Source organism: Pagrus major, chromosome 7 (genome assembly GCF_040436345.1).
Source record: "Pagrus major chromosome 7, Pma_NU_1.0".
NCBI classification, from domain to species: Eukaryota; Metazoa; Chordata; class Actinopteri; order Spariformes; family Sparidae; genus Pagrus; species Pagrus major.
Window position 1 is genome coordinate 10,939,300 of NC_133221.1, and position 24,602 is coordinate 10,963,901.

The 24,602-nt window shown below is 40.2% G+C and overlaps 1 protein-coding gene across 1 annotated transcript in view; it reads left to right on the forward strand.

Annotated features, from left to right (window-relative positions):
• Positions 1-23,592, forward strand: part of nup210 (nucleoporin 210) — a 28,275-nt gene extending 4,683 nt beyond the window's left edge. Inside the window, exons 7-40 of the mRNA XM_073471120.1 lie at positions 4-162; positions 329-397; positions 497-603; positions 1,288-1,428; positions 1,544-1,681; positions 1,875-2,030; positions 3,559-3,757; positions 4,605-4,750; positions 5,740-5,958; positions 6,121-6,294; positions 6,622-6,814; positions 7,129-7,235; positions 7,535-7,639; positions 8,181-8,282; positions 8,431-8,559; positions 8,813-8,940; positions 9,022-9,157; positions 9,251-9,313; positions 9,794-9,973; positions 10,053-10,133; positions 10,247-10,378; positions 10,660-10,818; positions 11,224-11,315; positions 11,472-11,646; positions 12,894-13,069; positions 15,246-15,466; positions 15,775-15,911; positions 16,674-16,788; positions 17,837-17,983; positions 18,770-19,020; positions 19,152-19,356; positions 21,178-21,294; positions 21,763-21,834; positions 22,363-23,592. Coding sequence (XP_073327221.1) covers positions 4-162; positions 329-397; positions 497-603; positions 1,288-1,428; positions 1,544-1,681; positions 1,875-2,030; positions 3,559-3,757; positions 4,605-4,750; positions 5,740-5,958; positions 6,121-6,294; positions 6,622-6,814; positions 7,129-7,235; positions 7,535-7,639; positions 8,181-8,282; positions 8,431-8,559; positions 8,813-8,940; positions 9,022-9,157; positions 9,251-9,313; positions 9,794-9,973; positions 10,053-10,133; positions 10,247-10,378; positions 10,660-10,818; positions 11,224-11,315; positions 11,472-11,646; positions 12,894-13,069; positions 15,246-15,466; positions 15,775-15,911; positions 16,674-16,788; positions 17,837-17,983; positions 18,770-19,020; positions 19,152-19,356; positions 21,178-21,294; positions 21,763-21,785 — 4,682 coding nt within the window. The 3' untranslated portion in view covers positions 21,786-21,834; positions 22,363-23,592. The remainder of the gene's footprint in view (positions 1-3; positions 163-328; positions 398-496; positions 604-1,287; positions 1,429-1,543; positions 1,682-1,874; positions 2,031-3,558; positions 3,758-4,604; positions 4,751-5,739; positions 5,959-6,120; positions 6,295-6,621; positions 6,815-7,128; positions 7,236-7,534; positions 7,640-8,180; positions 8,283-8,430; positions 8,560-8,812; positions 8,941-9,021; positions 9,158-9,250; positions 9,314-9,793; positions 9,974-10,052; positions 10,134-10,246; positions 10,379-10,659; positions 10,819-11,223; positions 11,316-11,471; positions 11,647-12,893; positions 13,070-15,245; positions 15,467-15,774; positions 15,912-16,673; positions 16,789-17,836; positions 17,984-18,769; positions 19,021-19,151; positions 19,357-21,177; positions 21,295-21,762; positions 21,835-22,362) is intronic.
• Positions 23,593-24,602: the final 1,010 nt, after the last annotated feature.

Sequence of the window (24,602 nt, forward strand, 5' to 3'; positions counted from 1 at the left end):
CAGAGGTCGCTATGCCTTGTGATCAGTATGAACTGAACCTTCGGAACAGTGTGGTTGGCCCTAATGGAAACCCAGATGTTGCTGTGGCCAGTCTGGATCAAAGCACCTCCACAGTTACAGCAATGCAACTGGGCCACACCAATGTGGTGCTGGATCATAAAAGTATCCTTCTGACAAAGTGTACCTCCACTGATCTACGTTCTTTGGCTTAATAGCTGCCTTCAGCTGATAATATATAGTCTGGGAATTTGTGTTACCTGTAGTGAAGTGTTTTTACAGCAAATCTTGTTCTTATCTGGCTTAATTTTCCTTAGTAGCATCTACTTATGTCTTCGAATGCAGGGAGCGTCTCGCCTACCCAACAGCACGCTATATGTGGTTGAACCGGGCTACCTAGGTTTGTAGCTCTTACCACTGAAAACATAATGATAAGTGTTTCATTCTCTGAGTGCTTAGAAGATGTAGCTAATCTCTGTTTTCTCTGTAATTTGTTTAGCTTTCAAAATACGTCCAGGGGACAGCTGGGTTCTGGAAACAGAAAGAGTATATGATATCCTGATTGAAGTATTTGATAAGTCTGGCCACAAAATATTCCTCTCCGATGTAAGTATGCTTCAATAAAATCACTACGTTCATTTTTTAAAAAAAATTCATATTGCATGTATGTGAATGCTCTGTATATTTCTACAGTATGTGACGGTAATTGTGAAAGTCAGAAAGGTGCTCTGTGTTGGACTCAACCTATGACCAGCATTTTGTTGTGCTAACTGGATAAAAATCAAATATTTCACATTTCATTTTTAGTGAAGAGCACCACCTCTGCTTGACTTCTATAAGCAGTCAAAACTAATTTTCTTGCTTGTTTTTTCCCCCACAAATATCCTTTTGATATGCTCTGTTATACATTCACGGTTTTATTAGTAGTGATGACTTGCCTGTGTTCCAGTAATCTGAGTATGATTTTTAGTTGATGTATAATGGCTAAAACAAAAGTTTGGTCATCTGTAATTAGATGCAGCCCAAAAACACATCTGAGAGACATTAGAGAAGAGAGATTTAGTGCCTGTTGAGCCTTCCTTTGCTGGCCTTTGAGTTTTATTAGCCAACATTTCAAACCAGTGATGAGAAAATGGTCACCATTTAAGTATGTACAAATCCAAAGCATTAGCAAAAGCACAGTATTAAAAAATAACCACAGAGTCTGCAATAGTGAAACCAGGCTTCTATCTAGAATCATACAAATGCACTGGTTTGACGTCTGCGTGTGGGTTTGACCTTATTTTTCAGAATGTCCGTATTAACACCGATTTCCCTGCGGAGTACTTTGAACTCAAGGAGTCGTCTCTGAATGGATCGTATCATCGTGTCAAAGCGCTAAAAGAAGGCCTGACTCTCATTGATGCTACTCTAAGTGCTGTTGTTGATGAAGTGAGTTTAATTGCATCCATGACCCTGAGTAATTCAGCTGGACTGTCATTATTGCATTAACCTTCTTCCCATTTCCTCTACTTCATCATTTCCTGTGGCCTCTGCTCCGTTTCAGACCGGAAACGTCCATGCACTTGCCAACCCAGTCCACAATGAACAGGATGTAGAAATCTATAATCCTATAGTTCTCAGTCCCAGTATTCTGACATTTCCATGGCAGCCCAAGGTTGGAGCTTATCAGTACACAATAAAGGTAATTATTTCTTTTCAGAACACATAAATACACAAACTTTGTGCTTGAATGGCTTTTAATCCATCATAGAGCAGAAGTGTAGTAGAGCATAGGACACTCTTTGTATGAGACAGTGTTTGAAACAATAAGTCTTTGCCATTGAGATGTCGTTCTTGTGCTTATGATGACTCCTATTCTTTGGTGCTTGTGACAGGCGACAGGAGGGAGTGGAAATTTCAGCTGGTCTTCCTCCAATACAGCTGTCGCCACAGTGACTGTGAAAGGAGTGATGACAACAGTCAGTGACATTGGCGTCAGTGTAGTTTATGCTCACGATCTACGCAACCCGCTGCACTTTGGTCAAATGAAGGTAAGTTGACCTTTTAAAACGGTCAAGTTGTAAAACAAAACATCTGTTAAATATTCATGTGGAATTTATGGCACAAATAATGAGTCTGATTAACATACAGTTTTTGGTTGCGGTATTTTTCATATATAGTATAAGAGTATAGTGTTAATGTCAGAGTAGCAGCAGATAATGTGGTCACTTCTCATTCACACGATCCACTATATTTAAAAAGTCAAGATTACACTTGAGAGGTTGACAACTGCACTCAAGTAATAGTCACAAAGATGGATCCAAGGGATTCCAGGAGATTAAGACTTTAGTTAATTAATTTTTGCCAAAACTATCTGCTACTGCATAAACCTGCATAATGTGACATCTTTTAACAGGTGTGGATCTTGTTTCTTTATTCAAGAAGCCAAAAACAAAAATGTTTTCTTAATCACCTAACATGAGCAATGTTCTGACAAGACAATTTATTTCACTTGAGAGTTTTGTCATTGTCTGAGTGTTTTTATGCCAATTTAATGGGGGCGGTTCTCAGCGGGGAAAAAATGCTGTCACATGAAATCCCACGCACTAATTAGCAACTAGCAATATGTGATTTAAAATGTGTTGAAATTCATGTCGCCAAGCCACTGTCAATCAAATCTGTGCAAACCAAACCATTTGAAATTAAATTTTCAGGGATTTTGTCAAAAGTTGATGGCTGCTGCAGCAGTGTTGCTTCGTATATGGAGTTTATTTATTGTCAATAAAAATGATGACGTGATTTTCCTTTACCCCTACTGAAAGAGAGAGAAAATGGGACGGACAAAGAGATAGAGGAAGGGAGAGAAAAATAAGAGTGCACAAGAGAATAAACTGCCCCTCACCTGTTTTTTTTATTATCGTCATGTCTCTTGCCATATTCTACAGATACAGACATTAAAACTGTAGTGACACGCTGATATGATGTCGATATGACTGTCTATAGGTGGTTTTCAGGTCTATTTTTGCCATGAACTGCGTGCATGTCACAGTAAAAATAGCCAAGACTCCAAATCTCTAGATGACGCACTGCTGCAGCCTTGCTTGACAGGCACATGAGCTGGGCACCTCAAACCGGCAGGGTGTTCAGCCTGTAAGCCTTCCCTCTTGAATGAGTGAATACTCAAAATGTCTGTACTCATTTGGGATCATTGGGTGTTACATATTTTCAGTGTTACAGAGAGCTTGAACAACTCTCCAACTTTGGACTTGTCAGTTCTTTTTCACTTTGCTTTTTGCTGCAAGTTTTTCAAAGATTAATACAAGTGAGGTTTCATTCTGCTTCTACAGTCTTTAATTTGTATTTAAGGGTTTGAAATGTCCTTTCTAGTACAAGTATTTTATATATAAGTGTATATTTAGAGGTCATTCAAACAAGTTGAAAACACAATTCCTACTCACAGTAATTGAGTGGTTATAAACATACATTGCAGGCTTACAGCTTAAATCTGCCTTTTCTCCGATCATTCCAAGCTCTCAATCTAACGCTCTTTCATGCCTCTTTGATCCTGTTTTCCCTCAGGTGTATGTTGTTGAGCCCGTGGCCATGGACTTCGCTCCTTGCACAGTAGAGGCCAGGGTGGGCCTGGTTCTGGATCTGCCCCTAAGGATTTTCGGCCTGCTTGAGGAGGTTGAGAAAGAGCGGGTCATGCTGAGCGACTGCTCCCACTTTGACCTGCAGGTTGAGGAGGAGAACCATGGCGTCTTTCAACTACTACATGGTGAATCTGAATCTGATTGGGTCATATTGAGATGCAGCAAATTTTCAAATTATAAAATCTATTTAATCTTGTTGTGTAAGAGCTACCGTTCAGTTAAGGTCACTAACTATTGGAGGCTCAGTCATGGGAGTCATTTGTTGATCACTTTGGTTAGTGTTAATCAATATGAGTTATGAGTGATCATGACTCTTTTATGTAAGGAATGAAAGTGTTTAGTGGGCACTGCTAGAGTGAACATCCACGTTGGGCTTATATGAGGAGGGTAATTATGTTTCTCACTTTCTTTTATTAAAAGTACAGCTGTGCTCAGTCCAGTGTGTCGTGTACTACAGGTACTGCAAATGACTGTAATGCAGACTTAAATTATTACAATCATATTACAGCCATGAAAGCACTCGTGCTGGTGCACGCCTGCAACTGCAGTTTCACATTGTGGAAGAAATAATGAATACAAGTATCTTTATCACTAGACAAAAATCTGTGTCATCTCCCGACCCAAATAAATTTAAGACAAAACACTGGCAGTGGCCTGTGCTTTGACAAACAGCGTGGGCACAATCCTCTCTAAGACTGAAGCACTTTAAATTTTTTATGCCTTGTCATTACAACATTTATCTCTTTGAAAGATCCCCTGTGAGCAAGATCTACAGTTTTTCATTTTGGAATATTGTATTATTAATCAGATGAGTAGGCTGGGACAAATAGTAATACCTCTCTGTACTCGAGTGTGGCCGAAGATAGGAAAATAAATGAGTTCACCTGCGTGAACAATTGTGGTTATTTGTTTGTTGTCATATTGCATTCTCTGACTCTTTGGCTTCCTCCAACCCTCTTTGTCCCCATCCAGAGAGGATGGCTCCAGGCCAGGACCATTGCAGTGGGGTGAGAGCCAAGGCCCTTGCTCCTGGGTACACCATGCTTACTGTCAGTTACACCCATGGCAACGTTCACCTCAGTGCCAAGATCACCATTGCTGCCTATCTTCCCCTTAAAGTGAGTCCAAAGGTTTCATGCTTCTGGGACCTTGATCATCATGTACTTTGATAGTTTTGCTCTCTTATCAGATATTTCTCAAGGTCTCTCAAATTCATGTCCATATGCTCTTTTCATTGCGTGTCATTTTTAGTTGTTTTTATTTAAAAGTATACTTCACACATTTTCTATTTGAATGCCATGGGGCATCTGCATGGTGTAATAATCTTGAATTGCACCTGAAGTCTTTGTTGTGATTTCTTTTATTCTCACCTCAAAGCACCAATTAGCTTTTGTAGTCTAAGGAAACACACACTCACGCTGCACATTCATAGCACACAGTCTCTCCTTACAACCAAGGCAGAAATGCGATGATCAGCGAGTGTTAAAATGTTTCCCTCCTGGGTTTCTTCTGTGAGCTGTGCATTTTAATTATGCATTATACAGTTGCTACACTGATTTGTTTTGTACGCCCGGACTCTAGTACTGCAGCAGAATGAAATTGACTTCAACTGTCGTAGTTAATTTAACAGTATGAAGAGTATTATGATGAGGTGACCAAGTCTAATATCACAATGATTTTGTTACCCCTGAACCACCAGCAGCTGTGGTTTTCTTGAATTTTACATGTATTAAAATGTTATTTTAGTGTTATCAGTACAGTAACATGCTGTTTGATGCACCACTTTTGAGGCTATGTATTTTTTTTTATCATGGGATTGAGTAGTATTCTTCGAGATATTGCACACATTTGTGTGATGTGTCTTCAGTTGTTTTACCCTGGCAGCAAAGGTTGACCCAATTTTTGCTTCTTTGCTGAGAAATACTGCTCAGCATTTTGCAAACTTAACACTAGACTGGCCAAGTTGATACAGATAAATACCTGCTTTTATTTCTTAAATTCCTTCTTCATTTATGTTGCTTCCTCAGATGTGTTGACATTTGTAAAAGCATTTCCTCTTGAAAGTGTCCTGCTTGTATGACTGTGATAAAATAATGTTGTTTGGCAGGCAGTGGACCCTGTATCTGTGGCTGTGGTGACTCTGGGATCATCTAAAGACATGTTATTTGAGGGCGGGCCACGCCCTTGGGTTTTAGAGCCCTCAAAGTTCTTCTGCAACTTGAGAGCTGAGGATGAGGCCAGCGTAACCCTCACTCGGACGAGTCCCTCATCTCACAACTACAACCAGCATTGGGTCAGAGCAACCTGCAGGGCCCTGGCAGAGCAGGTGGGATCTGTTGAAATCATTTTTTTTCTATTTACCATTTATGCTGCCAGCTGTGCACATGAGAGTGTCCTCGCTGTAGTACTGTAAACCCTCAGAATAGTTATAGAAATACAACTAATATTTTGTCAGCTTTCAACTGAGTTGTGTGATGTTATTCTTCAGGTGCTGGAGGTAATGGTAGGAAATGAGGCCAGTGTGACCAATCCTTATCCTGCTGTGGAGCTGGCAGTGGTCAAGTTTGTATGTGCCCCTCCATCTCGCCTCACTCTGGTGCCAGTGTATACCAGCCCACAGCTGGACCTGACCTGTCCGCTGTTGCAGCAAAACAAACAAGTGGTATGTATGTGGTACCTTCACAAGCAAGGTTTTTCTTGCAGAGTTTAGCTGTGCACATTTAACACTGGTATCTCATTTACATTGATTACTTTGTCCATGTGAGTTCAGGCTCAAGAAATAATGACAAGTCTTTTGGTGAATGTACAATTCTTTTTAAATAATTTGGTTCTGAAAGGAGACATCTTTGTTCTGAATAGAGACATGTGTGGAGAAAGCGAATGCAAGCTTACAAAAATGTAATATTTAATAATTAACAAGTGTCTTTTCTTTTCCATAATTGAAGTATCGTGTTTGGACAATGAGTTAATCAAGAATACCTTTTTCTAGGTGCCTGTCTCAAATTACCGCAACCCCATTTTGGACTTGGCTGCTTTTGATCAACAAGGAAGGAAGTTTGACAACTTCAGCTCTCTGAGCATGTTGTGGGAATCCACCAAGGTGTCAGTGGTCAGCATTGAACCTAGTATGCCCATGGAGCTGCTGCCGTTCAAAGACGGCAACAAACAGATAAAACTTCACGGTAAAACTGTGTGATGTGCCTTAAACCTTCTTATTCGGTTTGTATTTTGTTGTGTTTTTAAGAGAGTTGGTTGTCAGCTTAGCTTCATTCTTTTCTTTAGACATGAGTAATGAGGTAAAAGCAGAAGAGAGAAAATCTCTGGCAGGATTTAATTCCAAGACACCAGAGGCAGGCGGAGAAATGTCCATTCACCTATCACTGAGAAAACATTTTTTATTGTGCTTTTGTTGTCTGTTCGAGAAGAAGAGAAGTAGTTTGGAAAGGTATGTGTGTAATTCATTTTAAAAATATTTTCTTGTTGTTATCTGTGGCAGGACGGCGGACAGTTCTTGTCCATCATCAGACGGGTATTGCTGCCATCACAGTGACTACTCTGGGTTACCAAGTTTCACATCTGGCAGCAGCTAATGTTCCCAGTCCAGTAAGTGAATACAATGGCTCAACCAAAAACCCATGAACGTTTTTCTGCTTCCTCTTGAATAAGCAGAAGCAGTCATCTGTATAATGTCTTATTTTTCATGTGAACATTGTGCTCCATGTCAGATCTTTGTCAGATGAGGTTTTTTTACCAAATGAGCTATTCCAGCTTCAACTGACTTCCTGTCTTGACCCAGTTTTGCCCTTCATAATCAGGGAAACCAGCACACTGCATCATATGTTTATAATATATATTACATTTAGTATCCCTAAGACTAACTGTTTTCCAATTCCTCTGAACAGTATGACCCTCTAACTCCCATCTCAGCCACTCTGGAGCTCCTGTTGGTTGAAGATGTGAAGATTTCACCTAACACATTGACCATATACAACCACCCAGATGTGCGGGTAAGCGACAGATTTATCAGTGCTGTGACCTCACATACGTAACACTGCTTTACTCTCACAAGGATGAACACTGACAGGGTGGCTTGTCATGGCTTGTTTTCACTTAAAAAGTTAAATTGCATTTGTCATTTCATCATAAAGGATGTTATTTAGTATTTTCACCATGCAGAACAAATATGGAAATTCATTTTTTTCACTCTGGTAACAACTGAAGGAATATATATAATCGTTCCTTTAGACACAGTGGAAGCTTATATCCCTTACTGTCTTCCCTCAGTGGTCCTCACTCTCTTAATCCTGTGTAATATAGGAGCAGTGTTTAGCAGGTGTGGGGGTTAAATAACAGCTAGTGACCTGTGTAAGAGGATTTAAAGAAGTGAAAGTGTTCAGAGGTCCCCTTTGATGTCACATGCAAGGCCAGCTGGCTCTCAGAAAAACATTACGTTGTACTGGGATGTTTTTCATAATCGCCCCGCAATATGTAATCATTTTAGTGATTTTCAGCACTGTCACAAGTTAATGATTGTTTTCCGTTTTGCAGGCGAACTTGGCCCTCAAAGAAGGTTCAGGTTATTTTTTTGTCAACACCAGTGTTACAGGAGTAGTGGACGTGGTATTCCAGGAGGCCCAAAGAACAGTTGAGGTAAGAAGTAACATCCGTATCTGTGATGGGATTATGATCTTAAACAACATACTATGTGCTTTTCAAGAAATCTCTATGCCCAATCTAATGCAGAGATTTGAGTTTTTGGCAATGAAAACATTCATTTTGATTTGCTGTGGTTGCCTAGGTTTCTCCTGTCCACCCAGGGGAGGTGAAGGTGATGGTTCATGACCTTTGTCTGGCATTTCACGCACCTGCCACAGCCACAGTACACGTTTCAGACATCCTGGAGGTTTTTGTGCGGGTGGTTGACAAGGTCAGTTTCCAGCCCCATAATCTTGGGAGGTTGAGACACTGCTTGACTCGATGATCCCTATTATCAGTACCTCACATTCCTGAAATGCTTCAATGACGTCTAAGCACTACGTATGGTTGTCTCCTTCTCGCACTTTACTTCCCAATTTTCATGACAGATAGCCTGTCTTGAATTAGCAACATTAGGTTTTGTCCTGCCTGTGAACCAAAATGATTATTTCTCTAATGATGTATGTCATTCATCTGTGTTGCAGGTGGAGATTGGCAAATCTGTGAGAGCTTATGTCAGAGTCTTGGATTCTAATAAGAAGCCCTTCCCAGCCAGCTCTTTCAAATTCATGAATCTTAAACTCAAGGCAGCTTCTGCTATACTTTCTCTAAAGTAAGTAGTAAGTTGTTGTTTAGGTTGAGGATGTAAGAACTTGTAATTTTTCTCATTCATTTCTGAATTTCTTTTTTGCAGATCATTAGCGGAGTCCACAGAAATTGATACAGCTGTTTTCCTAGTGAAAGGTGTTTCTATCGGTCAGACCACTCTGTCAGCTGTTGTTGTGGGTAAAAATGGGAGAAAGATTGCATCTGCACCTCAGCAAATTGAGGTATAATAATGTGTGAATTCCCTAAATGTCTACTGTGATTTTGACTACTACATATGTTGCACATGTTTTTAATTTTTTCCCCCTTACTTCTAGGTATTCCCACCATTCAAACTCATCCCAAGGAAAATGACTCTGTTAATTGGAGCAATGATGCAGGTATGTACAATATTGATGCTTAGTCTGGAAACAGCTGGCCCCAGTTTATGCTGCCAGAAGAGTTCATCTGGTCCTCAGTTTATCTTTCAAAAGAGCTCTCTGCCAGGACTCTTCTGGAAGATGATGTTAGCCTAATTGCTCTTGGTTTAAACATCCAGTTTGCCTTTCATTTGGCTCAGCTCATGCTTTAATTAGAAAGCATTTACCATCCATCCAATAGGCCTCGTAATTGCTTAACATTAAACTCTGTAATACACATGCACTGCACATTATTTGTGTTGGATCTCCATTTTTCCAGTCATGAGTACTTGAATACACAAAGGATAATAGCTTTCAGCAAATTATTATCAGGCTTTGCATTGATGAAAGCCTTGGACTAAACTGTCAGTGTTGTCAAGATTAATCATGAAGGAGTGATACCCATTTTTTTCCTCTCTTTTCATGTTTCTCTCTTCTTTTCATTCCTGCTGCCATTCATAGATCACATCTGAGGGTGGCCCTCAGCCTCAGTCCAATATCCTTTTCTCTATCTCTGATGAGAAAATAGCTTCTGTCAATGGCATTGGCCATGTTAGGGGTGTTACAATTGGTAATGCCACAGTGACAGGACTGGTCCAAGCTGTTGATGCCGAGACTGGGAAGCTAGTGGTTGTGTCTCAGGTAAATATTTATATATATATGGATGATCTGGACTCACTTAGATTTTACAGATGAAAAGCTCATCATCTTTTGTCCTCAGGATCAGGTAGAAGTTGAGGTTGTGCAATTGACTGCAATTCGAATCAGAGCACCTATCACAAGACTGAAGACAGGAGCACAGGTATGGTATGGTTATTATGATAAGATTTAATTGGGAAAAAAATGAATTCAGTACTCTCTAAGGGTAATGTTGTACTCACAGATATGCTTCATTCATCCCCTTTCTGTCTCTAGATGCCTGTGTATGTCATGGGTCTGACCAATAGTCAAACACCCTTCTCTTTTGGCAATGCTGCTCCTCAACTTACCTTCCAGTGGTCCATCACCAAAAGAGACATTCTGGATGTCCAGTCAAGACACACTGAGGTGCTCTTCAGTCTGTTTGCTCTTGTATTTCGCATCACATGCAGTTTCTGCCACTGAACCATTTCTATTTTGGGTCCTGTTTGTCCCTGCGATCCTTTTATCAGATTGATTTAAGATGTGTTGCCTCTGCATTACAGTATGATTAAAATAAACAGCATCTGCCTTGTCTCTGCTTCCTTGTCAGCCTCTGCCTCGTCCCCGCTTCCTCATCACTGTTGCCGTTTTATTTGATTTGCCGCTGCTATTTTTGCCTTTCTAATAATGGTTCCTGTCTCCTTCAGGCTAACGTGGGGCTCCAGTCAGAGCACAACTTTGGCATGAGGGTGACTGGACGAACAAGAGGGAGGACAGGGCTGAAGGTGGTGCTCAGAGCTACTGACCCGGCTGCTGGGCAGCTAATGGGGAATCTGCAGGAGCTCACAGATGAAATCCAGATCCAGGTACAGCATTGTGTCTACAACTCTCTTTGTACACCTGAAGGAAAAAAAAAAAGCAACGCTGTAAACATCATATCTTTGTGTCCTGAGCACCTGTATTATAAATACTGTAAATGCAGATATTTTAGAAAGACCCCTCTTATGGACTACTTGCAGTGGCCATGTCTCCCTGCTGCTCCTTCATTATAGAGAAAGCTGGCATTTAAGTCAGCAGAGCGCTGAAGTTGCTGAGCTTTGGGAAATCTGAAGTTGATAACTTTGTGAAGTGATAAGACTGCAGATTAGTTGGAGTTGAATGCATCCAGCCTCAAACTGCATTAAACTATGACATGTCACTAGTGCTGAAACATCAAAGAATGATTAAAGCCCTCTAATAATTGGAGTTTCAACATTTTTGCTTTGATCAAGGTCTATGACAAGCTGCACATGCTTAATCCTGAAGTGAAGGCTGAGGAGCTACTGATGGCGCCGAACTCGGCCCTGAAACTCCAAACTAACAGGTGAGTTACAAAGTACCTGCATGCTGGATTTGTCTGTTCTAAAAGATACAAATGTGTGGGTTTCTCCAACAACTTTGATTGCATAATGAAAAGTGACAGGAATGTGTACAAAACTCAGATAACCTTGATGTGATTGTGTTTCTTTGTGTCCAATAGGGATGGTTTAGGTGCACTCTCTTACCGTATGCTGGATTGCCCTGACCAGGTTGTCATCGCTCAAGTGGATGATAAGGGCTCTCTCTTCTCTGGCTCTCTCACTGGTATCTCCTCTCTGCTGATCACCTCGCAAGAGACCTTTGGTGTCAATCAAACTCTCATCCTTGCTGTGAAGGTCAGTTAGAGAGCTACTGCCCGGATGCTACTAAGTTTCACATTACTGGTATTGAAATAGGTTTCCTGCTGGATTGTTTTCAGTGAACTCTATCTCAGTGACCTGTTGCCTGTAGTTATTGTATACGCTGTGTATATCAGTCAGCTGAAACTTTTCTGTTTCAAGTAACATACTGAAGACCCAGTTTGATTTATACAAGTTAAACACTAAATTAGGGCTGTCCCGAATAGCATTTTTGGGGCTTCAGTGCCAGTTATCCACAACTGTATTTGCAGCGTCAACATCAAGCTGATCAAACTTCTAGTTACTTTTTAATTATATACTTTGCTATTAATGTAATCATGAGTCTAATGATGGATGAGCATTTGAGTCGTAAAAGTAAACTTGATGAGGAAGCGAGTGTTGAGGTTCGAGCAGGACTGCATGTGTGCATGCCGAGCAGAAATACTCCCTCGCTGGTTTTTATGTGTGCAGGTTTTAAGACTACTTAAAAGCTATGGAAGAGCTCCAATTCCTGTTCCCTTTATCAGTCTTCTACCTTCTTTTTTTGGAGCAGCTGGTGCAACGTCTCCTCCCTCTGTATACACATAGAAGCTTTGAAGCCTTTGGGTCAGCCTTACACTAAATTATGATACAGCTGTTTGGAATTAGAAAATATGAAAATGAGCACTGTGGAGCTAAAAAATGATGCCTCCTAAAAGGGTAAATGTTCAAGCAACTTGTCTCGATATAGAAAACATTCACATCTATGTCACATCTTGCCTATATTTTGTGTTTTCAGTTTGTTTTGGTACAGACAAAGCATAGCTTGCATGGCTATATAAATAAATAGATAAACAAAACAATAATAAAAAAAAAAAAAAAAAAAACTTTTCTGAAAGATTTTCTGTTGACATTTTGCCCCAGCCCTGTGGTATGATATCTATATTTATTAATCAGAACAAAACGACAAACAACAGCACAGTAATCGCTAAGTATGAAGCCGTTGACCAAAAATACATAAGGGAAATTCTAATGTCATAAATTTTACGTAGTGTCTTTGTAAATAATAATAGTCAGTATATCAAATATTAACCATGTGTCATTCTGAACCTGTATTTCTACATCTGCACCAAACTAATTCTCAGTGGGCTGAGGTGCATCACCACCCTATAAACCATAAACAGTAGAACTAACCCTTAAAATAACAGTTGACATTGTCCCTGCAGTTACTGAGTGCAACACTGGTTCTCCCCTTCATTCCTCAGGTGGTGCCTGTTTCATATGTGCGCTTCAGTACCAGTCCGGTTCTCTATACGCACACCAGAGAGAGCCTGAAAGCCTTCCCCCTGGGCGTAGTGCTTACCTTCAATGTACACTTCCATGCCAGCACTGGAGAGGCCCTACACAGCTCCAACTCCGACCTTACGTTTTCCACAAACAGGTCTGTCACCACACTACTATGTTACTGATATAATCCATACATTCATAAACAGTGTGACTCAGTGAGTTAAACTTCAGGGCAGGCAGAGAATGGAGGGATGGTATGTTTTGCAGTTTGCTCAGTGCCCCAAGGTTGAAAAGCTATTATCCTGCTGTTGCGGGCTATATATAGAGAGAGAGTATCAAGGCCTCTCTTTGAGTGGTCTGTTCGTGCAACCTCGCCCAGCCTTGCATGACCCAATGTCTGACCGTATTTCAAATTCTGCCAGACAAGTCACGTCAACCCACGAGCTACTCGCCCTCGACCAGCTGAACAGAAAATGTATTCATTTGGAATGCTTTTATCCATTTAGTCATTTATTCGGATGTATTCGCCGTGGTGTATTTTTGTGATATTGATCCATTACCCAAACCAGGTTTTCTATACTTAGCCAGTGCTATGATACACTATACAATTATTCTTAGTCCAGGCTGTTTACATTAATATCTGTACAGTGCAACCACAGTAGTTGAGGTCACAGCGGGGTATAGCGGCAGGCTGCGCTCGCAGTTCACAACATTAATTTACTGGGCTGTGTTGTTTCCACCTGACTGAATGAGGTAAATTATCAGGAGTGTTTGACAGGGAGGAGCACTGCTGCTGACCCAATGAGGGACTCATTGATTCTGGTACCTTGTTCTGCAGGTGCTGACAGACAATTTTAGGGGAAAAGTTTCAAAATCAGAGTGGTAAAGGACTTAGTCTTGGGATTAAGTTTTGTTATTAGATCCAATTGAGTCTCCGAGGAGCCAATTTGATTTTACCAGTATCTGATGTTGGAGCAGTTTGGCCCTATTTGTTCAGAATAAATGCTTTGGAGACATTTTAAGGGGACAAAAGAGAAATAGACTGAGAACTATTTTAGCAAGAAAAGAAAAAACTGAACTACATGAAGGAATGAGAACTCTTCTCAATAGTTTGTTTTGTTAAGCTTGTCTAATCGTAACGTAAGTTCATTGGAAAGACGGATGAGGTGTGGCGGGATGTGTGACGGTCATGGATTAAAGGCTTACAGGGGTCATGTATAAAGGGGATCAACAAAGGGTCAAACGTGGATCAATGACGAGAGCGAGGGGTGTCGCAGCAAGGTATTGAGAGATATTTGGTGTGGTCTTTGTTCCTAAACCTGTTACAATTACTCGGCACATATTGACATCTGTTAATAAATCATATTTATTACAATATTCATTATTATTACCTTCTTTCTTTAATGGAGAGTATAGCAATATTAATTTCAATTTGGGTTCCCGTGGTTCTGAAAAATCCTTAAAGTTTTTCAAAATTAAGGGAAAAATAGACTTGACACGTTTTTGCATTTATATATTTTATGCAAGAACATAAATTATTGATATTATAGGCTTTGTTTTGCTGTCTGCACAAGTGTCCTTCGCAGTTTTTTTGCCATCATTGTAACACAGCACAATTAAGACGTGTTAATACATTTAAGCCCTTCTCTTAATTCTTGTCTCTGAGCTTCTGTGAAGCCTGCTAGTCCTCGTTATCAATATTCCCAGTGTAGTAGTAAATAAGCAGTAATTAATCTTGATCCATACCGTAAATTATGCTGTGTTGGGTCCTTGATTTTCAGGGAATTGGGCCAGGAAGGTAGTGGCAAAGTCCTTGAATTTGATGTTAAAGAAGGTGTTGGAATCTTGTCGAATGTAGCTGAAGGGGGACAACATCCACAGTCCTCATTCTGTATAAAAATAGTTCAGCTGAAGCTAATATGAGCCTGCAGCAGTCTTAAGTTTTGTACAAATAATTGTGTATCCTCCAAAGTAACAGTGTTTTTAATACAAATGTATTGTTTCCCCAGACAGTGTTTCTATGCTGAGCTGTGGATAGAAATAGATTCCCATAAATGAATGCAGGGCATTGACTATGTGTTTGTGTTTATGTTCTTTGTTTTTCCTAAAACATACATGTTTAAAATAAAAGTTCTTTATTTGAGTTTTGTGTATTTTTAAAATTAACATGTAGCCTCCTTAATATGTATGAAAACAAAGTTAATTCTAAAAGAAGTCATAGTAAAAGACAAACTGTTGAACACATTCTGTTAAAAGTTAAGTTAAAAATTGATTTTAAAAAATGATTAGTTAGTCCATAATTCAACTTGCACCCCTCTTCTGTCCTGCAGGGATGACCTGGTACAGGTAGGGATCGGGCCTGGTAACCACACTCTGACAGTGAGGACCATCAATGTAGGCCTCACTCTTCTTGCTGTGTGGGACAGTGGAAACCTGGGTGTGGCCGACTACGTTCCAATACCTGTCAAGCATGCCATCTACCCATATGAGGCCCAAAGACTGGTGGTGGGCGATGTGGTCTGTTTCAATGCCCAGTTGACCAGCTCGGATGGTGAGAGATCTACCTATTCTTTTCACCAACGCTCAAACTGTGTTGTGTTTTTGTGTATGTGATCAGAAGAGGAAGAGCAAAGGACAAACATTTGAAAAATTAATGAAGAATTGCCTTCAGCTTTGACAGTAAAGATGGCTTTGGATTGAATTGTTTCTTCAAGGATTAAATATCTATTTATCTTAAGACCCTTTGAATTATAGTACCTTTCTTGGCTGAAGAGATCCTTATGATATAATCTTGCATAAGACGATTTAGTTTTAAGTCTATTTTTTTCTTGTCTGTGTATTATATTCCCTTCTCTGCAGGTGCTCATGGTACTTGGAGCTCCTCTGCTAATGGTGTTCTTGAGGTGGACCCTAAAAGTGGTGCAGCAGTAGCGAGAGATTCTGGGACGGTCACTGTGTACTACGAGATACCTGGTGTTCTGAAAACATACACAGAGGTATTTTATCAGTAGGAAATAATGACCATCTCAGCTGCAATGCTTCACTGACAGACCCTGTATACTCCGGTATATCGGTTCCCTTTTCTTCATGGCTGTGATGAATGAGCTAAAAGAAACCAGTTGGAGTGTTCCAATTATGTAAACGGCGCATCTCTCTGGTTTCTTTATTCCTACTCTTGACATCTCTACTCTGCAGAGATTATGCTCTTCTCCATCAGTGCATCATACTGTATCAGTCCTTCAGCAATATATCATAACGAGAATAAACTCACAACAGGTGCATAGTATTTCAGTCATCACACTAATGTGTGTGCATGATGTTACTGCTGTTGAGATTCTCATACATGATGGAGTTTGGAAAAGGATTAATTGGCTCTGTCTTGTCTAACTGTCACCATACTCCATCCTTCCTGCTCGTGAGCTGAATGTAACCTGCAGTTTAATATGAATACTTCCGACTGGCAGGACAAGAATTGATGAGAGTAACGTATTTTATCTTAAACAGAAAGCTCACATTCATTCTTACGAGCTGAATGGATATGTTTCTTAAACAGTGTGAGATGAGACATTGATAGAAGCAGCAGTAATGTTATATTCTGTTATATTCTCAGCTGTTTTAATTAGTTTGTTTCACTGACAGTCCGGTTGTGATTGATGTGAACAATTAGGTGTGGATGTAATTTATAATGTGATTATTCCAGGCACACACTTGAACCTTCTTTTTTATTTGCTGTTTTCTTTCTCCGTATGGTTCTGTAGGTACTAGTAGAAGCATCTACGAGGACAGCAGCTATGGCGCAGGCTACACCTGTCAAGAACGGCAAGGAGACAAAGGTCCTACTCACCACCAGAGAGAGAGGAACTAACCTCATTGGTACTGAACTAATTTGATTTAGAAAGGCACAATAGTTCAACATTTTCGGAAATAAAAAATAAAAATCAATTTGCTTCTCTTGTTGAGCATTAAATGAGAAGCTAAATAACATAATGTCTGTATGAAGCCACAGCCAGCATCCTCTTTGCCTAGCTTAGCACAAAGACTGGGAAAATGTGGGAATAGTCTGGCTCTATCCTATGGTAGCCAAATTGCACCTTATTAATCAGTAAGTATTCGTAAGAAAGAATTCAAAGGTAGCTCCAAAACTATAGGGGGCAACATGACCACTTACTGCTGCTCACTATACTAGCTACTAACTGCCATTAGCAAGTAGCTCAGTTAGCTGCCGAGCTAAGTGGCCCTATGAGCTGATGGGAGTCTGCCCGCACCGCAATATCAGTTGACAGGGGGCACTCACTGCAGTCAGTGGGGCCCAGCTTCAGTTTGTAGAACAGGAATATTTTCACATCTTACTCAGTGAATTGAGGATTTATTAAAACCAAAGCAGAGATGATTGAGAAAAGACAAAGAAAGGCTGTTTTGGTGAATTTTATTTTGTTTCAGTTTTAATAATATGTAATTTTGCTTTCACACATCAACATTAGTTGATGTTACAGAAGAAAGCATACCACAGATGGACCGACGACGCAGCAGTCATAGCAGTTATATACAAAAATGTCTGAAGGTACCTTTTAATTCCTTGAAAAATAGTTACTGAGACTAAAGGTTCCAGACACTTTCAGAGAATTTTTTGTTAGCTGTATACAGAGCCACACTAGCTGTTTCCCCTGTTTCCTATCTTTGTGCTAAACTAAGCTAACCAGCTGCTGGATGTAACTCCATATTTAACAAAAAATGCAGGAGTGGTATCAGTCTTCTCATTTTACTCTATACTGGAAGGCGATTAGGCATATTTCCCAAAATGTCGAACTTTTGCTTTGAATCCATAATCTCATTTGTATCTGCCTGACTGAAAATCTAAAGACTCTGTGTGTAATGAAGCTCAAATGATTTGTATCTCATGCCAGTGTGCTTTACCCTGCAGGAACCTGTTCCTCTGCCCAGACTGAAGCTATTTCTCAGCTGCAGCCAGAAACCACTGTCAGCTGTCATCTCAGCTTTACTAGCGATGCTGTTGACTTCTCTGCTAATGATGTCTTCAAAACACACACCAGCTTTGATTCCAGCATTGGTAAGGCTGATCGGAATTTACACCAGACATCATGTTAATGGTCAAAGAAGCGATGTGTCTTGAGTCATTTCATTTTGCTCAGATACACTGCATCAGGCTTTATTTGTTCCCTGCAATTCTTCCTTTCATCTATATAAAGGATTTAATTTTTTTTTTTTAAAGTACTGGTTATAGACTACCTTGACCATCTCTTAACTGTCCGTAACACCAATTGGTTTAACATTCACATAATTTTCTACCCTCTAAGATTCACTCTAAATTTCTCCAAATAAACAAAAATGAAAAAATGTCTTTTAAACCTTACCTAGTAGGCACTTTGTTTATACGTATGCTCTGCATGGCTGGACAGGAAAATACTGTTTACAAGGGCATAATCAATACCTGCTTTGCTCTTGGAATAAATTTAGCAGAGACTATAAAAGGTGTCCAGGTGATGTATTGAACTGCAGAGAGCCACTGTTGCTTGAAAGCACTGATCTAATCATGTTTGGAGTTTGGGAATTCACCCAGGTTGTTGGCTTATTTCTGAGGGGATCCGCTATGTGTGTACAAGGCTGTAATCGCTCAGCTGCATCCCACTAAGGTCCTAATGGGAGCATTTGATTGTGAAATGATCCTGACAAATTCAGAGAATAGAACTGAGTGGGAACAGACATTATATTGCTTTTAAAAAGCATTGTGCACCTTGAGAACATTTACACTAGGGACACTGTAGTCATTTCTTTTCCCAAATGCACACATAAGTAACTTATCTTGAGCCATCACATTTCTCTCCTCTTGCTACAGGCCTCTACACATGTTCCATGACCTTGCAGCCAATGACTGACCACCAGACCCGTGTGCTTAGCATGTCCATGACCAACCTGCTGGTGAGGGCAGGCATGCAGGGCAGTGCCTTCTCTGGGGAACAAGTCAGTGCTGTGCTGCCCGTAGAGCCAGGCCTCTACTCTGACCAGACTGAGTTGCTGCTCTCAAACCAGCACCCATCAGCTGAGCTCACCATCTATGGCCCGGCTGTGGCTCTGTCCAACATGGAGGTCAGGATAAACATGGTTGCTTGCAGAACCTCTTATAAAAATGTGCCATTGTTTCATCTTTACTGTTGTTTAAATTAATGTCCTTTTACAAACAAAGTATTTATGTATATAACACTTTTCCACATCTTTAGGTGGTGTCTAATTCTCCCAGCATTGCTGTCCAAGAGAAGGAGGTACACCATGACTTCCCCAGTTTCTCAAAGTACACCATCAGCGCTGTGGATCCTCAGGCAGCGCTCTCTGCTTCTATTTCCATAAGCAGCACTTCCTGGGGCCAGACTCTCACCATCCCAGTCACTTTGATTCACGTGGCTGATCCCAATGCTGCCAAGCAAGGTTAGATATCCCTTCAGTACAAATGACAAGTCTCTGCCTCAGGACACAAGGTCTCATTGCTTAAAAGTGAGGTCACAGGAAAGGTAGTAGGGCTGTCACCTCTACAAACAATCAAGTTTGAAGCAGCTTGAACTAACGTGTAATTAGTTCGAATTAATTTAAATGCACTCCACATGGACTAATCCTGAACTACTGTAGAATTAACATTGTTCCAGTCATGTCTGGTGCATCCGTTGCCTCACTGAGTGACAAACTAACATTACTGTAAAGCAGTTGCATTTCACAATTTGTTAGCAAATACAGCCATACTGTACCTTTTATCCCACATTTTCCAAAATTCTAATTTGTTCCTCACATTACTTCTCACATGGTTTGTTGTCATGATTGTGCATTCAGCATAGCTCTCAGGTTTTTCCTCATTTCACTTAAGTAAAGATAACAACAGTGGCCCAATTTACTGAGGAAAACAGGGCATGCACTGGACGTTTCACAAGTCAGGGCCTGTTGTGCTTATACACTGAGAATTTTGGACTTGGACGTGGGCCTAATCCCTAAACACCTCTTGCCCCTACCATTTAGCCCTACCCCTCCGTTTGCCGTGTTCATGCCTACGTGAAGAGTGTCTCGATTCTTGTTGGGTTGAAGTGTTGGGAGTACATGGCCCTTTTCAGAAGCTTAAATCTGAGGGTCATGTGAACAATGTCGTTCAATGTGTAATGGTCCGTTTTGTTACATAACGCAATCGCTACAAGTTTGCTGATCTCTCGGTAGCTAACTAGCTAGCCAGCTAATATTACATTTATTATGGCTCATTTTTGCATGATGGTACCGCATTTTGATGTATTTCAATGTTGCATTCCCTCCTTTGATGCCATGTGACGCCCAAAACTTAACTGAAGCCGAGCAGTGAAATTGCTTCAGTTGGTACCGCTCCTCTAATATCAGTGTAGACTGGCAGGGTAGCAGCACGGGTCGTTAACCTGTAATGAAGCAGTGTTCTTTTTTATTTGATGACTTGATTGATAGTGTGTGGTTCTGAATGAATTTTAAGCATCTATGCTTTTCTATGTCTATCAGATAAAAGGCGAGCAGCCTTGTGATAATACCAGGTCTGCCACAGTAACACAAGAGAATTCACCACAGCTACAGACGGTTGCATATGTTATGTAAACGCCGTAGATGACAAATGATGCCAGTTGAGGGTCTTGAAGTCCCATTTCATAGCAGGAGATTTCAACCACTGCCTCTTGTAACTCTGTTCTGAGGGGAAAGAAAGCTCTCGACAGCAAGGGGTAGGGATGAAAATTGGAGATGGGATTTAGCCTGTATCTATCTGTCTATCATCTACTCAAAGCGCTTCACAGCACTTGCCACATTCACCTTTGCACACACACATTTATCCACCGATGGCAGAGGCTGCCGTGCAAGGTGCCGAGCTGCTAATCAGGAGCGATACAGCGTTTCCTTGCCAAATAAAATTGTATAGTAGTTGTGTAGCAGTTTCAAATAGAAGGTGACAGACCTAAAAATATTCAAAATAGAAAAAAGGAAACCTGTGAATTGTCCTTGATTCAGCATGATTATAATAATCTTCTATATTTAGTTTATTAAACGACTTATTTAACAAGTCAAACTCTATTTATGCTTCAACATTTCTGTCATCTGTAGGACACGTCCAATTTTCAAATTTCATTACCGCTTTTTGACAGCATCATTATCCCTCAGTGCCATAGCTAATATTTGTTAGTGTGTTGTTCTCCACACTTTGAAGAGGTTTTGACAGCCTGTTATCTCATCCACCTCTCTCTCTCTCTCTCTTAGCAGCTGCTGCTCCGGACTCGCAGGGCAGCCACTCCCTGCACAGCTTTATAAACTCCTATGAGATGATGTTCTTCACCCTGTTCGCCCTGCTGGCTGGTACAGCTATTATTATAATCGGTGGGTCATCTCATTCCTGTTAGGAAAAGCTATGCTTGTAAAACTGAGGTATTTTGAGGTTCTGTAATAACTAATTAGGGTTTGAATACCTGGATTATTTTGTATAATAGTGAGGAATAATGAGGATTTACATCATTTCTTTTCAGCTTCAGCTTGTCATTCTTTGTTTAATGGAATTAGTTTTCTGCAACATAAGTGTACAAGGCATTGAGGCTTTACTTTGAATGTCTCCAGCGCTGCAAAAAGCACTGCAGGGTCAGCTCATCTTTTATAGCAAAAGGAACAAATCCCTTCAGAAGTGAAGAACTGTCCTAACTGGACAATCTCTGTTTGTGTTCATCATTGGTGGTCACAATTTGAAGCACTTGAGGTTGTGAAGACATTTTGTGATTCCCAAGAGCTTATTCGATACAGAGCTTTTCAAGCACCTCGATGAAGTGGTTTTAAATTTGTTTTTCTCCCCTGCAGTCGTTCACTCGGTGTTAAGGTAACAGGCTCATCATCCTGCTTTCACCACAAGGACACCACCACCTACTTCAGGTAGGACACTGTCACTATTATTAAGTAAATAGAGACTAAAGCAAAAGGATATAACACAAAATGCCGGTCCTTGAGCTCCATCTCACTTTGGTTTAAAATGGATAAAGAGAAGTTTGTGATGCTACTGGGCTGTAAAGCTCCACTGAGAATTAATTAGAAAAGAAAACGATTGAAGAGGTTATGACAGCGTCCAGGACCATTTTCTTGTCTGAGAAGAGATGCACCCTCACCCATTGCAAATTTGTTTGGATGTAAAATTTAGCAAAAGAATGAGTTGTACCACTCCATGAGTCTCCAGTTTATTGCAAATGAAGCTGACACAGGAGGTGTTTGATGTTTTAATTTATAGCCTGTGCTCTGGCTGCTACAGTATGTTTAGGAGAGGTTCATATGCATCACCAATACCAATAAGGCTGTTCGTTTCTTACTCTTACGCCAAGTAGTAAATCCTATAAAATTCTTCCATATTTGTCCAGATATAAATCCTAAAAACCTTCTTTACCCAGTGCTATATTTGGCTTTTTTCAGGTTTAAACTCGCCGGACGGAAATACCTTCAACCACCTAACGCCAAGGATGGACTCCAACTGCCCCAGGTCGCGTCTCTATTCTCCAGACTGATAAAGCTCTCTGTCTGGTCTGTATTCTTCAGAAGAAAAACACCACAGGCCATTAAAGCTCATGCAATGTGCCTCTCTCCCTCAGTATGAATGTTGTGGGATTTGACTGCAAAATCTTAGTTGTGTTCATTTGTCTTTACTCGTCGGTACAGACGCTTTTCAGAATAGCAGATCAGTTAAGAGCTGCAAGCTGAGGTAACACAGCTACTTTCTTTGTGTGTACGTTTTTGTGTGTGGAAACGGTTTATATATATTTACAGTTTGTGTGTCCTGTTATGGTTTACCATGGGAATTCTTATATAAAACCACTCTGTTAATTACTGACATCTTTTGAAGATTGCTTAAAAAGCCAGATCACTAGTTTGTGCTTAAACACAGTCAGTTTGTTTGTGTGTGCTACTTTTATTTTACGTGTGAAATGTAATAACTCAGGATGAACCTTATTGTTTTACCACAAAAGGCAAACATTAATTTATGAGTGAAAATTTGTCTTGTTATGTTGAAGCTTATACATTTTGTGAAAATGCTGTCCACTGTAACCGTCCATAGATGAAGAACCCTCCAAATGTGCATAATCCTAACTTGGAAAAGGTCCGTTATTTCTGGTTTTTGGGCATTTTACTTCTCCATTATACATTACTGAGTTTTTTTGAGCCATAATACATGCAGCTCTTTCTAATACATAAATGTGAACCAGTTGAGGAATGTGAACCGTCCTTCAGTTTTTATATCCCGGTGTTGATTTAGTGCAAAAGCAATCAAATGTGACCTGTTCTCATTTCTGAAAATGTAATGTTTGTTCTGTCCAGACCACATTTCCGAGAAGAGATTACTGTAGCATCGCTGGATTGCCGGGACATAAAAGTGTGACTTTGTTTTAAATGAGATATTTTTGTATTCGAGAAAAAACTGTTGACAAGGAATCATATTTATGTTAGCTAGTGAAATTCAGTTTTACAGGAAGAAGAGTGTGTGTGTGATGATCAAATGGCATCAGTGCTGTTTTTGTGTTTCAAGATTCATAGTCATGCCTTACAATCATATCTGGACAGCTTTCGGCACATAATACAGCCACAAGTTTGTTTGCCTGTGTGAATATGCTCTTGTCTTTGCTAATTAAAGTTTTTACTTCTCACGTTCAGCATCGGCCTTGTGATTATTCATCAAATGCATTCCTAAAAGTGTTTACATCTAATTAAATTCAGAGTTTAGCATGAATAACATGCATGTTCTCACACACACTCAGAATTTGAACAGCTGATCAGTCACAGAAAGCAGCTTTTCTTCTCTGAGTAATTAGAAATACAGATGTAAATCCAGTCTGAACTAAATACTGTAGCTTGCAACACTGATTCACTCAACCTGCACTCTTCCACGCTAACATCCCCATGAATTCATTTTCTGCATCAGTGCCGTTTCATTTACTTGCCCTTTCTACATTTTGTTTACCTCTTTGTTGCATTTACATCTAAACTGCTTTTATGCCGTTGGTGTTCGTTCACATTTCTTGGCTCTCACTGTGTAAATGTTTTATCGTCATATGCACTAGTTCTTTTAATGGATTATTGTGTTTATACGGAGAAACACTGAAGTAACTTCTCAGTAAAGGCGACAACAGTTAAACAGGAATATTCATGCAAAGTCATTGATTCACAGCACAAGAAATGCAATTAGTAATGCAAGTGAAGCACTGTATGTAAATGTAAAGTTCCTATTTGGTGATGACTAAATTAGCAGATATCCCAAAGCCTCACACATACTGTACACACAGTTCTTGTTTCTGGCTCTGAGGATGTGTAAAGGTCTGTGACCACTGATCAAATATCTCCCATCTGTCTGTGACACTGCTTTGGTGGGGTCCAAGTCACCCGCCTTATTTGGACGCCCTCCGCATGTCAGCAACTGCTACACAATCATGAGTAGCTGGGCAGACTAGACTGTGCACCACAAAATTATTTGTCAAGTGGCAAGGCATCAGGAGTGGTACACTTGAGGGCTGCAACCCTCTGACATCTGGCTTAAATGTGCATTTTCAATGAATAATTTATTGTTAAAAAGTCGACACCTTTTAGTGATTCTAGGGTCGATGCTATTTATAGATGACATGTTCAAATTGCTAGTTTCTTCTAACCAAAAGTCAAAAACATAA